Genomic DNA, 17,312 nt, shown 5'->3' with positions numbered 1-17,312 from the left:
AAGAGTGGCTCATTCCAACTAGTCCCTCTAGCCCTTGCCCAATCACGCTACTTGAGAGTCTTGTCAGACAAACGGTGCACCATACGATACGACTCACATTGCCCCCGACATACTTGATAGCTTTGTGGTAACGCAAGCTTTCTTATCTCCACATCGATACATGTTTCTCGTCATGCTATCCCCTGCCAAGGGCTGATTTAATTTGCACGTGTTGTTTTAATCAATGATACTACTCGACATAATTTTTTGTCAATTTCACACCTTATCATCAATTACTTCATCTCCATTGATGATTGTTCATGTGCAGCTCCCATCTAGGCACAAAATTTTGGGCTTTTTGCAGGAGGCATCAATTTCGTCCTAATTTGTTTAAAAATTTTGGGGGTTTTGTCTAAAAACCCCAAATTTCACCAAAATTTTGGGGATGTTGCATTTGATGCTAAGAAATTGCTTGATTACGCACCAAAAATTTGGGGCTTTTCACATTCAAGCTCATATTTCACAAAATTCCAGCAATTAAATTTGGGGCTTTTGCAAAATTTTACTTAATTCATTGACATTTAGGCCAATTATATCTTTTACATTAAATTCATGCACATTGGAGTTGTTTTAGCTACAAATTCTTCATCGCCATCATCAATTTTGCTAGAAATTGTAAGCTTTTTACATTTTCTTTGTTTTAATTGTGTTGCCTCTGCATTTGCACTTTGGATGGTAGTTGGTTACAAAAATCAGAAACTTGCAGCATGTAAAGGCAAGGCAAAATGATTTGCTCAATATGTTTGGGTACATTGACAAATTGGACGGCACTAATTATCCCATATGGGCATACATGATAAAGCAGGTTCTTGTTGCCAAGCAGCTTTGGGGTTATGTATGTGGTTCAGAGGTTAGGCATGTAAGCATGGCTACACAAAATGCTATAGGTTCTTCTAGCTCATCCTTTGTCACTAGTGGATCTTCCACTTCAACTCCTGCATATCCCATTGTAGATCGATTGAGATGAGATGGGCTTGATGCCTAGACAATCATGCTTTGATTGCACTCTCGTGCAAGAGACAGGTTATCCCGCATATTTTGTCTTGCACAATGGCCAAGGATGCTTGGGATAAGCTTGCTTTGTTGTATTAGGTGCGCAATGAGGCTTGTGTGGCCTATTTGTGTGAGTAGCGTGAGGTGTAGCACATGATAGAGGGCGATTCTGTGGATGTATACATTACATGTATCAAATACATCATAGAGCAACTTGTAGATATTGATGAAATAATTTCCAATGCCTCTCTTGTATTTATAGTATTGACTAATCTACTTGATGCTTATTAGAGTTTTACTACTACACTTTGCTTACTTGGAAAAGGAGATGCCGAGATATACACATTTGATGCATTGGTGTCATTGCTATTGCAAGCAGAGCAATCAAGGTGAATTGTTGTAATATTAGTATGGACAATCCACCATTTGTAGCTAGCCATTGAAGCAAAGGGAAGTCATGGCACCCCTCAAACTCAGTGTGTAAAGGCAAATCTCCTTTTTCCATGGACTTCTCAAGCACCAAGGATGACGGTGTTAAGAAAAAGAGGGCATGTTATTGAAGAATGTAGAAAGTGGATGGCAAGTGAAAAGAGGAAATAATTGGGCATGAGTGTTACTAAAATCTCAACAAGTATGAAGGATGCAACCGTACATTTAGGAAGCTTGGACGTTGGTCAGACTTATGCTTTTATCATGCACTGTTTGTACCATCCTTCTTTATATGAACATGGTCTTTCAGTGGCTAAAAATTGCAGCACATTGTATTTTAAGAGGGGCTTCCAAGTACAAAATGTCCATTTGCGTATAATATGCAAATGTACAAAAGGGCGGGGATCCGTTCTGTGTCCAAATAATGCTTCACATGCAATTCAAGTTATTGGTCAAATTTCCATTATTGCAAAAGATGGGGAAACTATCGTGCTTGAAAAGGTCTTATACGTATCAGGTATAAAGAAAAATGTGTTTTCAGTTTCAGCACATTGCATGTTTTAGTTTTTTGATTAAATTCCACATGGATCGATATAGTGTCTATGAGTGTAGTGATGGGGATGCCCTCATTGTCATTGGTACATTGTACAATCGACTCTATTAGCTTGACTTATGTGAGAGGAGAGTATCTGAGGATGTATTATAGGTTGATGCGACAACTTTGGATGACATGGAGTTATGGCATGCTCGATTTAGTCATCTTAATTATGGCAGTTTGCTTCGCCTAAAAAGCAAAAATATGGTGCTTGATCTCCCTTCTTTAAAAGCATGTACTCACAATGTATGTGAAACTTGCGTACTTGCTAAAATGTATTGTGCTTCGGTTTCCAAAGGTGGATCTATGCATGCTGATCAGAAATTACAGCTTGTGCATGTGATGTTTGTGGACCCATGTGTATCAAATCCGTTGGAGGATACTTGTAGTTTGTTACCGTCATTGATGATATGACTTGTCATTGTTGGGCATATGCTTTTAGGCATTAATCGCAAGTGTTTGCATGCTTAAAAGCCTGCTTGGCCTTGTGAAAATGGTAGTGGATGCAAGATGATTACACTACATATCGATTGAGGGGAAGAATTCATGTTATGAGAGTTCAACTTGTTTTTAATTGAAAGGGGCATTATATATTACTGTACTACGCCTTAGACATCTCAACAAAACGGTGTGGTTGGAAGAAAAAATCTCACTTTGATGGAAATGACACGTTGTATGTTGTTACATAATAAGCTGCCCCCAAAGTTTTGGCTTGATGCTATAATGCGCGCAGCATATATACTGAATGGCAGCCCTACCAAAGCAGTGGCTGAATGTACATCTTACGAGACTTGGAATGGCTGGAAATGAGTGGTGTCACAAATTTGTATCTTTGGTTGTTTGGCATATGCTTTGGTGCGAGAAGCACGAAGAGAAATTGCAAGATAAGGCTGTCAAATTCATTTTTATTGGTTACGGTGCAAAAATTAAATGGTACCGCTTGTACCAGCCCTCCATGAACAAGATTTTTGTTAGTAGAGATGTGATATTCGCTAAACATGCTGGTGAGCCCTTCATGGATTGCAAAAATCGGTCCAATGTGGGGTCTATGGACATGTTCGACAATTTGTTGCTATTGTTTCAGCAAAATGCACTCGATTTTGGTCAATTTCAGCAATCTATTGAAGGTTTACAGCAGCAAAATCTGTAGCAAACACATGTTGAACAACAACTTGATTTTCAGCCATTGATCAAGGCATTGCTGATGATGAAGTGGCCAATGAGAGGGCTGCTATTCGAGAAGTTAAAATAGTCCCTAGATGGTAGTTAGATACATTACGAGACAACAAATAGCTTGTTTCATTTCCCGCTAGAACTAGAGCAACTACTCACCATGCACAGGGTAACTTGGTTGTGCACACACTCGTAGCTATTGCATGCAATGAGAAACCTCTCTCTTTACATGATGCTTTGTAGAATGAACATTGGATTGAAGCTATGTAATAAAAAATAGACTCTATTCATAAAAATGGCACATGGGAGTTCTGTAATTTGCTTGTTGACAAGTGTGCTATGGTCACAAAGTGGGTTTACAAATTAAAATGTAGATATGATGGTAGCATTGATCGTTACAAGGCACGCCTTAGGATATGTCTAACAGCATGGGATTGACTATGAGGAGATGCTTGCCTCCACTTCACATATGAGCACCATTCGCGGTTTCATCACTTTGGTTGCTCATTATGACTGGTATGTGTATTAGTTGGATATGAAGACTGCTTTTCTGAATGGTAATCTTCACGAGGAGGTTTATGTTATACAACCTCTTGGATTTGTTCAGAAAGAGCCATAAAAGCAACAAAGTGTACTACTTGCATAAGGCCCTCTATGGTTTAAAGCAAGCACCTAGGGCATGATATGAAAAGATACATGCGTACTTGATTGCTCTTGGCTTGAGTAACTCACACATTGCAAGCACACTAAAGTCCACAAAGATGGGGATAGTCTCTTGATTCTCTTTTTATGTGGATTACATGTTGTTGATTGAACCTCATGAAGCACATATTTCAGTCTTATCAGTTGAATTGTAGCATGCTTTTGATGTGACAGATCTTGGCCGCTTGCACTACTATCTTGGCATACAGTTTACTGTAGTTGAGGGGAGCATTATTTTTGAACAATTAAGTACATTGGGCAGCTTCTTGAGCGTTTTCAGATGTAAGATTACAAGCCTATCTCTATTCTAGTTGAGACAAACAAATAGGTTTACACTTGAGGATGTAGGAGATTCATTTGATGCTTTTCTTTATTAGTGGGTTGTTCTGGTTGTTCAATATATTTGTGTAATACACGGTTGGATATTCAATTTGGGATCTCTCAATTGGCATGCTTTCTGCACAGCCTTGGTGCTACACATTGGCAAGCAGTTAAATGTGTCTTTCGTTATCTCAAAGGCACTTAGACATTGGATCTTTTTTATCCTAAAGGTACTTCTCTTTACTTGGATGTATTCATATACAATGATTGGGCTGGTTGTTTTTATACAAGTGTCCACTACTGGTAATTGTTTCATGCTTGGTGATACTTGTATTTCTTGGTTGAGCAAGAGGCAATCTATAGTGCCCACATCTAGGTGTAGGGCGGCATTTATAGCTACATTGAAATGTATATGGCTTAGACACCTTTTGGTCGATCTTCATGTGGGATTATAGTCACCCACTCCTATATATACTGATAGTCAAAGTGCCATGGCAGTTGTGAGGAATGAAATTTTTCATACTTGGACTAAGCACATCGAGGTGCATTATCATTATGTCAAAGAGAGGTTCCGTTTGGGGGAGATTGACTTGGTTTATATCCCTACACAGGACAACTTGGCAAATGTGTTTATGAAAGCTCTCTCTAGAGAGAAGATTGAAGCCTTTCGTAACGCTCTAGGCTTGATACCATTTGGAGATTGATTTGCCTATTCCTTGTATACATTCATATCATTCGCTTGAGGGGGGTTTGTTACACTTAATTGCATCTCTTCCAAGTTCTCGTATGAATGCTCCTGTATCCATGGGTGCTTTTACCTTCTAGCTGGAGAAGGGTTTTTTCCCTATGTGGATACCCATTAGTGGGTGTGGCACTTAGTACCTTAGGGATTATACTTTCAAATCATACTCGCACATGGACGTGACATTCCATGACTCTTCTCTCTTGTTGTTCACTTTTTTACTGTGAGTGCATGTGTGTGCGGTTTGCTGGACCCTAACCTAACATATCATAAAAGTATTAGTATGGTATTTGAAAGATCTCCAAATAGTCTCTAGATATGTGAACATATTTGTATCAAGGAAATAGAAGCAACACTACTCCTCTCAAGCATCGTGCAAATGCTGTAATTTTGCACTTTGTTGAGCTTGATTGAGCTCAAACTAATGTTGGAAAAGCATCAAGGTAAAGTTGTAACACATGAGTTAATTCTATCAAGTTATGCTTCACTATCCATTTTGCTTCAAGTGATGCATAGTTTTCAAAGTTCATGAAATAGTGATGGGAGGCTTTATCCTTGACCTTGTTTTTCTCATGTGCCGATGTCTACTCAGGATCCAAGATCTTATCAAGTTTTCTTAATCTCTAGCTACATCTCATCATTGATATCCTCAGACACATCACCATGGAAATGCCTTACAGGACTCACATGAAAAGCATGATGAATCTACAAATGATCATGTAGCTTAGTATCCCGAAACGCTGTTGCGGTCCGTTTCGGAGCTGGTTATCCTGCGCCAGATTGCGATTCTAGGTGTTCTCCTTCCCGACTCGCGTGCGTGGCACACTCCAGCAGGTCTCGCCTCCTCCTTCTCGGACCTCCAGCTCCCGTCTCCTCTTTCTTTTCCTCCTCCTCTTTCTCTTCTTCTCCTTCTCCTCCTCCTCCTCCTTATTTCTTCTTTCTTCTTCTCCTTTTTCTTCTCCTTTTTTCTCATTTTTTCTTCTTCTTTTTCTTCCTTTTCTTCTTCTTCTTTTTTCTTCATTCTTCATTCTTCTTCTCCTCCTTCTTCTTCTTTTTCTCTTTCTCCTTTAATCCATTATCTAGGTCTTAAAGGCTAATCATATCATGGCACCAAACCCATATTAGAGGCATGTCACTCCAATCTAGGGATACGAGGGCTCCGGCGGATCAAAGAAGTTGCGGTGCAGCTATTGTGAATTGGAGAAATGGGGGACTGTAACGCACGTGAAAGACCACTTGACATGCGTTTCCAACAAAGACATCAGTCCTTGCGCAATGTATTGACAGAAGCAATAGTAAGTCTCCATCTTTGGCGTCAAAAGCATATGGGTATTGAGCTAGAAGAGGATGAATCCTCTCATCCAACACCACATTGGGCTAATGAAGGATAAGTGGGGCAAAGAGAGGCTAGTGGGTCTAGTGGCGCTAGTCAAATTGGAGGTGCTAGTGGCCCATAAAAAAGAAGTACATTCATATTTGTATTGGATCTAAGTGCAAAAAGGACCCCATTGCTATTTTCTAGTGGTGATGGGCAAAAGGGCTCCTTGGATGGTAAAAGCGTCCATGCAGGACTTCAAAGGTAAGCAAATGCAGAGGCAACTAGGAAACTCATACGCTTATTTATTTGGTGTGTTATCCCTTTTAATGTGGCCACTACACATCAATGGAAGAAGACAATTATGACAGTAAGCCGTATAGGGTGTGAGTGGGAAGGCCCATCTGCAGATGCATTATGCACACGAGAGCTTTAAAAGGAGAAAGCATCCATAGAGACTCAATTGGAGTCCTTGAAGGAGACATGGATAAAATATGGATGCACAATATTATGCGATGGATAGTTAGATATATGTCGAAGGAGTGTTCACAATGTTTTGGTGTCTTCATGTAAAGGCACCATGTTTATTAAGCCCATTAATGCCTCTGCTTCAGGTTTTACTATCACAGGAGCTTTCATTTGGGAGCACATGCGACATGTCATCATGGACGTACAAGTCCAAAATGTGGTGTAGGTGGTGACAAATAATGGAAGCAATTGTGTGTCTATGGGACGTATGCTTGAGGAGGAGTTTCCTAGCATAGGTCCCACGGAATAGGTGGTGCAAGTAGTGACAGATAATGGAAGCAATTGTGTGTCTATGGGACGTATGCTTGAGGAGGAGTTTCCTAGCAGAGTATGGACTCCATGTGTATCCCATTGCCTTGACTTGCTTATTGAAGATGTAAGGGAAATATCTTGGGTGAATGACATTTTCAAGATGGCAACAAGCATGGTAAGATTTGTGAAGAAGAGGCCATCCGTCACAAGTATGTTTCGAGCCAATAGCACACTTGAGCTATTCAAGCCCTCCACCACTAGATTTGCTTATATGTTTATTGTATTGGAGAGATTGATACAGGTCCATCCAAATTTGATACGGATCGTTGCATTGCAGAAATAGCTCACATGGAGTGAGAGAGTCTCTTAAAAGCCTCTTGTTTTTAGGCACAATATTTTAAATGAGAGTTGGTGGATTGAGGTAGAGGCATTGGTGAAAAGTCTCACTTTTATTTACATTGTATTGCGCATCACTAATATGGAGGGAAGTACTTTGGGGTTTCTATATGAGTATATGGATAAAATTGGCGAGGCCTTGCTTTGCAACAGCTTTTTGCTCCAAGACAAATAAGTTTTTGATTAACTTTTACACATATAATTATTTGGTATTAACAACTTCTTGATGGTTGATCATTATTCTTACTTCTAAGTTTTTAATTTATTTTATCTATAGGGTTAATGAGATTCGTGCAGTGTGAAATGCACAATGGGATTGGTTCCATAAACTAATCCATGCTGTCGCACATATCTTGCATCCCCTTTGGCATAGCGAGGAGCATTATACTAGCGAGGAGTTAGAGGGCTTCATAGAGTATATGAGACACCTCATAAGGGATAATTTAAATATGATTAGAATAGTAGAGGATGATTTGTTGACATTCTGCAATCATTTTTTTTATTTTGGCCGACCCACAGCTAAGCTTCGAGAGACACAGCTTTAGCCTGTCTCTTGGTAGGAGAAATATAGCAATTGTGCTTCTACTTTGGTATGTGACTGGTGACTTTTATATTTTGAATCTTGATTATCTAATGTATTATGCAACCTAGGTAGCAAGTTCTATAATCTATTCCCCACTCAAATGTTGATTTTGCGGCATGCATATTAGCAATTGGCAATTACTTAACCTCAATCTTTTAAATTTAAATAGAAACCCATTGCCATTCGGGTCCTCTCGCAAGATTATAGTTGCGGGCTTGCTGAGAGGAACTGGAGCACATAGGCTCTCTTCCACACCAAAAAGAGAAACAAGCTCACAACTGCCTAGCTAGAGCATTTAGTGTTTTGCCATTGCAATCTCTAGCTTCTTGAGAGGACCGCTCTGTCCCCTGAGCCTTCACAGGTAAATTGGTAATGATTAGTATTATGTATAATTAACTTTTTAACCTTGAGTCCTTGACACTTGACATTACTAATTTGCGTGGAAGTTGGATTGTAAATTCTGATATGTACGAACATGAAACATATTGAATCTCCTCTCATATGATATATCTTTGTCTCGTTCACCTTTACAGATGAATGTTGACAAGATTGATATAGAGAAGGTGCGTGACATTCCGCACATAGCACAGGAGGAGCGAGATATCTACTCCATGCTCTATGAGGAGCTATCGACACTGGTGGATGAGACTCGTGCACAGAGGAGAGTTAGAGTGAGGGCCACATGTAGTCATGCATCACAGACAGAGTCAGAGCCAGAGTTTGAGAATGAGGTTGAGGCTGCTTCATCAACTTCTCGATCAGGGTCCTCGGAGTCGGACGAGGAGATGGTGCATAGATCCTCAGAGTCTGGATGAGTCATGAGTCATGACTCGTGATATACAGGAGCTAGTTTAGCATTGCAGAGTTTAGACTAGAGTTGCCAGTTGTTCATTGATGTTGATACTTATAGTCTCGCTGGACTTTGGAGTTTTGACAGATTATTCACATAAGATAGTCATTATCGTTGTATCTTGATCCCACTTATTATGCATCTTGATTCCTATTCCATTGTTCTTGATGTCAGTCTTCACTGCTCTTTAGATTATAGATTATTCATATCACATGAGTCATAAATTCTAATTTATTTTGTTGCCTTAAGTTTTGAAAATTGAGTCTTGATTGTGTTAAGCTGTCTTAAGTTTCAACCATTGAGTCCTCAGTCTTGACTCCTCAATCTTCACTCGTGAGTCGTGAGTCATGACTCGTGAAATGTGTAATGAGTCATGATTTCAATCATATGACATAAAGACTCAAAGTTTTGTATCAAATTTGGGTACATATTGTTGTAGGCATTGATATATTTACATATCCACATAATATTGTATCTTTTTTAGTGTATAATTCAAAACGCCGTTTCCCCGTTTTTAAAATTTGACCGAAACTTTGAAACTCCGGTTTTTTCCGTTTCTGATTTCCCCGTTTCCGAAACTCCCCCGTACTATGTCAGATAGCTTCAACTTGTAAGCTACCTCATTGATCCTTTGCAATACTTGGAAAGGCCCATAATAGTTCAGGTCGAGTTTAGGGAAAATGTGCTCTTTACCTTTCATTTTGTTTGACTTGGCATTTCCAAAGTGTAATAAGAACCAATCACCCTCTACAAATACCAAAGCTTTGTGGTGATGGTCTATTGCTTTTTTTTGCTTTTCTTGAGTCTTTTGGAGAACTATCTTTACTTTAGCATAAGCTTCATTCATACTCTCAACATACTTATCGTCTTAAAAATCTTATCCTTTGTATGCAAAATGAGTGGGACTTTCTTCCCCCTTTCCACAATCTCAAACAGTGCCTTACCGTTGGAATTGTGCACTGTATTGTTATAAGTATATTCCACAAGAGGCAAAAACTGTTCCCATTTGGTTTGATGCTTAGACACATAGCATTTCAAAAGATCTAAGACAGGATCATTTTGCTATTCAAATAGCCTATTCGTCCATGGATGAAAAGAAGACGAAAACTTTAGGGTCATATCCATATTCTCAAAAATGCCTCTCCAAAAGAGAGGGGTCGTGCAAGGATTATTCTCTCACAATAGACTTTGACATACCATGATATTTAAAGATGTTCTACGTGAACAGTTTTACTATGTGATCTTTAGTTATCTTTTTCCTTATTGGAATGAAATGAGCTTGTTTGCTAAACCTGCAAATAATGGTCCATATACCATCATTCCTTGCAGGTGTCCTAAGAAGATTATAAATAAAATCTGTGGCTATGTCGTCCCACGGTCTATCAAGAATAGTCAAGGTTTGTAATTAACTTGATGCCTTTTGTTAGTGAAACTAGATCTTTTGATATACAATGTATGTGCATATAAAGTGATCCACATCATGTCTCAAAGCTGGCCAATATAAGGAAGTCTCAATTGCTTTCACTGTAGCATTGATGCCATGATGCCGTGTATATGGAGGTGCATGAATTTCAACCATAACCTTGGTTCTTAATTGTTTTGTAACACAAAATCGTCCATGCATCATAAGAAAGCCCTGTCTAGGAGCATAATGCTCGTGGTGCTAACCATCTGATAAAAGATAATAAACTCTTGCAAAGTTCTCTTCCTCTGCATATTGTCTTCATCTCATTTAATTCATAATGACATGCTACAAACGTTGCCGAATCCAATGGTTTCCTAGATGATGCACCGGCCGCAACATTCTTTTTACCCTCCATGTGCACTATATGAAACTGAAACATGGATAAAAAGTTGGCTCATCCCATATGTTCTTAGACAACTTAGTCTGAGTAAGAAAATATCGTAGAGTTTGATGATTTGTTTGTACAACAAAATCAACCACTAGCATCAATGTTTCCATGTAGAAAGAGCATGAATTACAACAAGCAACTATTTCTCATAAATCTGCAAATTTTTCTTAGCACCTTGTTCTATTCTCATATGTCACAACATGGCCTTCTTGCATTAGAGCTGCACCAATGCTGTTTCCATGTGCATCACAGTAAACGATGAAAGCTTTTCAGAGATCTAGCAAGATCAACATTAGATCTGAAGTAAGCTTTTCTTTCAGCTTATTGAATGCTGCAATTTGCTTATCAGCCCATGTGAATGCTGCAATTTGCTTATCGGCCCATGTGAATGGAACTCCCTTCTTCCATAATGCATGAAGGGCTGAAGCAAATTCAGCAAAGTGGTATATGAACCTTCTATGGTATGAACACAGCCCCAAAAAGCTGTGTACATCATGCAAGGTTCTCAAATGAGGCTAGTTGCATATGGCTCCCACTTTTGAAGGTTCCATTCTAACACCATCTTTTGAGACAATATGCCCTAATAAGTGAAGCTCTAACATAAAGAATTCACTGTTGTTTGCATTAATAACTAGCTTGTGTTTTTTGAGTTTCTCAAACAAAGCAATCAAAGGCAACTGATGTTCTGCCTCATTCTTTGAGTAGACTATGATGCCATCAAAGAATGTGCCAATGAAAGACCTGTAGGGTCAAAAAATTCAACCCATCATTCGATTAAATATCATAGTTGCATTTGTAAGCCCAAATGATATAACCAAGTACTCATATAATCCAAAAGTGGTCCTAAAAGTTGTCTTTGCACATCTTCTAGCTTTACATGTATTTGATGATACCCATTTTAAGGTCTGTCTTGCTAAAGATTGCACTTCCCTCTTTAATTTTTCAAGGATATCATCAATCCTTGGTATAAGGAATCTATTTTTGATGGTGTTTTTGTTTAAGGTGTGATAATTAATACACATTCACTATGAACAATCCTTTTTGTGCACAAAGAGTATAGGTGAGCAAGTGATGAACTGGGTAGAATCAATCCATCTCCAAAAGCTTATTAACTTGACTCATTATTTTCTATTTTTGGGCAGTATTCACTCCATAGAGTGGCTTATTTTGGAGGCATACTACTAGACACTAGGTCAATAGAATGATTCTTTGACTTTTCAAGTAGTAATTCTCTAGGTAAGGAGTTAAAAAACAATCTTGGAATCCAGTTTAGAATCTTGTCCACTCATTATTCAGCATTGAAACATTAGAGTTAGCATGATCTTTACTAACCTCTTTTGCAAAAACCAAGTACGCAGAAAAATGATTTTTCATTACCAAAGGAATTGTTGAAGGAGAAACACGAGCAATTGACTCTCCCTTTTAACTTTACATAAGAACATGTGTCCTTTGTAAGTGAGAGTGATTTTCCTATTATATACATCATAGCATGCACTCTACGACACCACGAAATACCCAATAATACATCATAGCCCTTCAATGGCGTAATGTGGAAATCGTCCTTGTCCACATATGATTGCAAATGATTACGGAGCTTTCGAAATTTGGTGGCTAATTCTAGAGAAATGAAGTTGCATGTTCACTTGCATTGAAGAAAACTAAAGCATGCTGATCCCTCACTTTGCCCCATGCACAAAATAGCACTGAAGCATTTGTGTTTTGTTGCTCACCAACAAGATCATGGCTTGAAGTCTTATGTTTCTTGCCTTTTTTATCCTTATTGTCATATGCATGGTTTTTAGACTTATGATTTGGGCATTCATGTGCTATATGCCCCTCTTGTTCACAAACAAAGCATTTCTTTGCATCATACAATGCCTTCTTTTTAGTAGATTTCTTAGCACTAGCAAATGACCTTTTGCCTTCTCTGCCTTTTTGAAATAATGACTTAGATCGATTTTCAGCTTGTTTACCCTTTTTTGAGAATTTAAACTTGTTGCCCAAAAATTTGGTCTCGCTGCCCTTATTTTCAGCATTGTCTTGTGAAGCATATTTGCTACCCCTAAATCGTATGACATGGCCTATGGCCTTTCATCACTACATAAGCTATAGCTGCATTTTCAGTCAATTGTGCCGTGCTGTGATTTCAGTCAATTGTGACATGGCCTTTTATCAATGCATAAACTTTGCTTTGATGATGGGATGTGGAGTGGAGGGCTTACCTTGCAAATCATATGTGCTATCATCATTATTAATGGCCTCTCCATGCTATCCCAACCATCATAATAATCTCTATCTATTCCAGTTTGATCAGTAAGTGGGCTTAGGTGTGTGTGGTACAAGTTGCATCCCCATATCTTTGCTCCATGTAGTAGTATAGGTGTGACTAGGGTTCAAATGACCGTTGTTTGGTTCAAGACTTCTAGAACTGTATATGAGCACATTGACTCTCGAGTGTCGAGCACATTGACTCAATGTCCCTAGTGCTGCATAGTCTTATGCCAAATGGGCATCTAGTGCCCCCCTCAATGAAAATCATGGGCCAGAGAAGGTGATTCTTAGACAAACATACTCCCTCACGTGCTCTACTATGTCTCCTCCAAATGTGAATTGGTACATGGATATAGTCAACTATGTTGTTGAAGTGTTGGAGAACATGGTTTTGGTCTTCGCAAGGTTCACTGCGAGGTCTATTTCTACAAAAGGCATGCAGAGCATCTTGGTGGCACTGTAATCCTTCTGGTGAATCGGAAATGAGAACAATATATCTGGATACAATAATATCAGTACAAGACCCTTTAGAGAAATATTGTCTCTATTTTTCAGAGGAGAGAAAAAATCTATTGTACTAAGCAGCCCTGAAAGGGATTTCCATACCAAAAACTATTTCAGAGAGATATTGGTAGTTGATTATGCAGTGTGTTTATGAGGGTTTTCCAGAGGATTGAAGAACAGGCATCGATACCATTATAGGCTTGAGTAGACTTGTTTCCAGAGGAGATTTTCCTTTTCTTGGGGATGGTCAAGAGCTGTCAGGGGTTCTTTTATTTTTCAGCTGAAGAATGACAAATCTATGTCAGGAGGCTGGTTTCACAGAGCATGTATGCTGCCCTTGCCAAAGAATCAGGGCTGTTATCCATTTTGATTGGAAGTTGCACAGTGATCAAGATTCAACTAAATATGCATACATGTGATGGGGACTTCTGGGTTTGATAGAGGAGACTCTTACTTGATTGGGGTTCAGATGTGAAGGGACCCCTTTCAGGACAGGTTCCAGACTTTTCCTTTTTTCTGTGGACAAACAAATTAAGCAGAAAGATGTTCCAGATGAGCAAGTTTAAGGAAACTCCAAACACCAACATGACATGGGACAGATATCACAACTCCCAGTCTTTTCTGATATACTTTTGGAGGAGGCTACAGGGGAACGTCCAGCACCTGTATCCTTTGGGAGGAGGACACCACATTTGCAAGTCTTTTCTGATATACCTTCAGAGGAGGCCACAGGGGGATTTCAAGTTCAGGAAGAGAGTACTTTTTCTTTTACGTGGCTTAGGCAAAGTAATCTTTGCATCCTTAGATGTGTAGGTGATAAGAGGGGATTCAAAGGTGTTGTATTAATATTTGTTTGAAAGCCCAAGGGGTATGGAGGAAATCTCCAGCTGGTCTTCCAAGGCACTCAACGAAAGTGACTTGTGGCTACAGACAGACGAGGGAGTTCAGTGCAGGACACACTTGCAAGTGGGAGCTCAATTTTAGCTGGTATTTATGGATTGCAAGATACAATGAAGCTACAGAGCAGCAAGATACTAGAGTCTTGACCCTCCGAGTTACAAGTATCTAGATAGAGATAATCATGCTTTGAAGAGAATGTTGGAAGAGATTAGTGGGAGTTTTGAGTGCATGAAGTAGACTGTCCCTGAGTGACCAACTTCTCTATGCTTATGGATTTGTCAAGTATACGGGTTGTATTACTTTAGTAAATATCATGGCTAAGGGATTGGAATGTATTGTCTTTTCTCATAAAAAACAGATGTTGAGGAGTACTGGCCTCTGGTTGGAACCTCTTTTGGACCTTTCTTTGTTGGCCTCCTAATGCTGTATAAACTTGTCATAGGCAGAAAATGGTTAGCAGTCTTGCTATGGCGAGTTTTAATTAGGTCGGAAGGAATGTATGAGCTGAATGTATAAAGTACAAGATGTTTGAATTTCTATATATATGCTACTTGTAGAGTTATGAAGTTGCTGGAATTAGTGCAAGGCATGCTTAGACGATAGCATAAACAAGTGGGCTGTGCGAATCTAGATTGTTTACTATTGGGTTTGCACCTGAGCAGTAAAATCATTTGGAGTTGGAGAGTTTATTCCTGCATGTTGTTTTGGACGTTGTTAACGCAATCAGTCAGCTGTTATTTGAGAGGACATATGTTTGCACTCTGTTAAAGTTAATTACAAATTTGAGGCCTCCTGTTTCGAACCAACCAGATGAACCATCATGTGACATATGAACAGTCTAGGCGGACACACCCAGGACCTTTTCAGTTAGAATTTGCAATGCTGCATGAGTGAAGATGATGTTGCATTTGAATGCGGTTCTCTGAGCTGATTTAAAGTGCATGTGCATCAATAGTGTTAACATAGTTTCTGACATCTTAGTATGGTTTTTGTGCTCTTCTTCGTAGATCTAGTAACTGACCATCCTTCTTGTTGCAGCACACCATAATGCCTCTTCATCATCTTGTGAGCTTCGGTCTAAACCTAGTTAGCCGAGCATTTGAATTTCAGGTAACCTCTAATCTACAAATTGGGTATGCAGAATGATTGAGTTGATTTACAATCATTTAAGCAGTGCAGTTCTGTATTTGTGATTAGTGTATATATGGGCTAGAAATGCATGAACCACAGTGGATTCTTGAAAATTGCTAGCAAAACAGTCTTGGCCTGCTCCTATGGAGCTCTCTGCTCATGGCCTTGAATTTTGATTACTGCAGGCAGATGCCTTTGCAAGTAAGCTTGGCTATGCAGCTCTACTCCGTGCTGGGCTAATCAAGCTTCAGGTCTTTCACTCTCTTAATTACAATATAATATTTTTCATGCCCTCATAATTATGCAAGAAGAAGGGCTCGGGAGTTAATTTTAAGGTTCAACTTGTCTGATCTTTACAGGAGGAAAATCTTTCAGCAATGAATACGGATCCATGGTATTCTGCGTACCATTACTCACACCCTCCTCTTGTAGAGCGCTTAGCAGCATTGGAGGATGGTGAGAAGAAAGAGAGTTGAACCTGTCAGCAGTTTGTGAGGTTCTCAACTGACGTTTCTTGTCCAGAATCAGAGTAAAGATTGCTGGCTGGTGTCATATCCAAGCCTTTTTACTGTGTTTGGGAGTGGCAGTAGAAAAGAGTGAGTGGTCATCTTGTGTTCCTTCTTGAGAGAGGAAAAGAAAGCAAACAGAGGTTGGAGGTCATGGCAGTATTAGTTTTCCTTTTGTTACAGTGAAGTATAAACTTAGCTGCAGACAGATCACAACAAAGAACAGCTAGACATCCATTCCAAGTCATGGCTGAGTTTTTTGTGAAATTAAATGAGTCTGTGAATCAAAGCTCATCTTCAAGAGGGCAAAGGAGCATAATGTGCTTGGTGGAGCATCATTTCAAGAAAGGACACTCCACAATCAACACATACTGCTTCATTCGTCTTTCTAGCTGTACAGTTGTTGGGGAAGATTTGAAGCAGATGACGTTGTAATTTTGGTACATGTACTGTCAAAATCAAATAGTGCTGACATCGATTAAAATCTAAGCATAGAGGTTTCATAAATTCAACCGAGTAAAAGGTATAAATTCAACCATGAATTTGTCGCAGAACGTTTTCTATGCAGGATGCCAAAATTTGAAGTCATTTGGGTACATTCACAAACTTTCTGGGATGCTTTAGTCTAGAAAATTTAATCCTTTTAACAAACTAGCAAGGCCAGGCAATCTATTGGCTTTGTTGTTAATTAGTGAAATTATAATTGGAGCTTTCATCAGTTCTCATTGTGGCTTTTATTGCTTTCTACAACCCTGGTTTTGCTTTGATCCTTGCACATAAAGCACTCAAAGATCTCTTTTAATCAACAAAAAACAATAAAGGAGAAGAAAGGTCAAGGTGGCTCATCAGGAAACCTACAACTTCCACATCCGGATTTACGTGCCAAATAGAGGCATGTTTTTGACCCGAAAGGCAAGCAACAATCAACTATGCTTTTGCAGAAAGCATTCAGCAAGAGTAGTTCTAGGCACCCTGGCACCCTCTGATGTCAGGTTTGTGTAGTCTACATGTATACGGGCAATCATACCATGGTCAGGTAGTTTGCATGGCTTCTTGTCTTTGGCACTTTAGTCAGCCGATCAGTTTGAAAGTCATTTAAGTGTACTATTTCACGAGTCTTAATGCTTTCCTTTGAGAAGAGCCCACTATTGAAAATATGACAATCGTAGGTGTGGAACATGACTACTATTGATATCTGATTCAAAAGTGAGTTGGCATAATGTCAAGCC

At 39.2% G+C, this 17,312-nt stretch overlaps 1 protein-coding gene across 1 annotated transcript in view; it reads left to right on the top strand.

Annotated features, from left to right (window-relative positions):
* ATSTE24 (Peptidase family M48 family protein) overlaps nucleotides 1–16,751 on the top strand; it is a 63,156-nt gene extending 46,405 nt beyond the window's left edge. The window contains exons 12-14 of the mRNA XM_087701002.1: nucleotides 15,485–15,556; nucleotides 15,763–15,828; nucleotides 15,937–16,751. Of these exons, the coding sequence (XP_087557128.1) occupies nucleotides 15,485–15,556; nucleotides 15,763–15,828; nucleotides 15,937–16,053 (255 nt within the window). The 3' untranslated portion in view covers nucleotides 16,054–16,751. The remainder of the gene's footprint in view (nucleotides 1–15,484; nucleotides 15,557–15,762; nucleotides 15,829–15,936) is intronic.
* Nucleotides 16,752–17,312: the final 561 nt, after the last annotated feature.

Source organism: Lygodium microphyllum, chromosome 19 (assembly GCF_053477565.2).
Source record: "Lygodium microphyllum isolate KBCC chromosome 19, Lygodium_microphyllum_v1.1.10, whole genome shotgun sequence".
In the NCBI taxonomy this organism is placed as follows: Eukaryota; Viridiplantae; Streptophyta; class Polypodiopsida; order Schizaeales; family Lygodiaceae; genus Lygodium; species Lygodium microphyllum.
The sequence above is the reverse complement of the archived record's forward strand: the minus strand, read 5'-3'. Positions and strand labels throughout refer to the sequence as shown.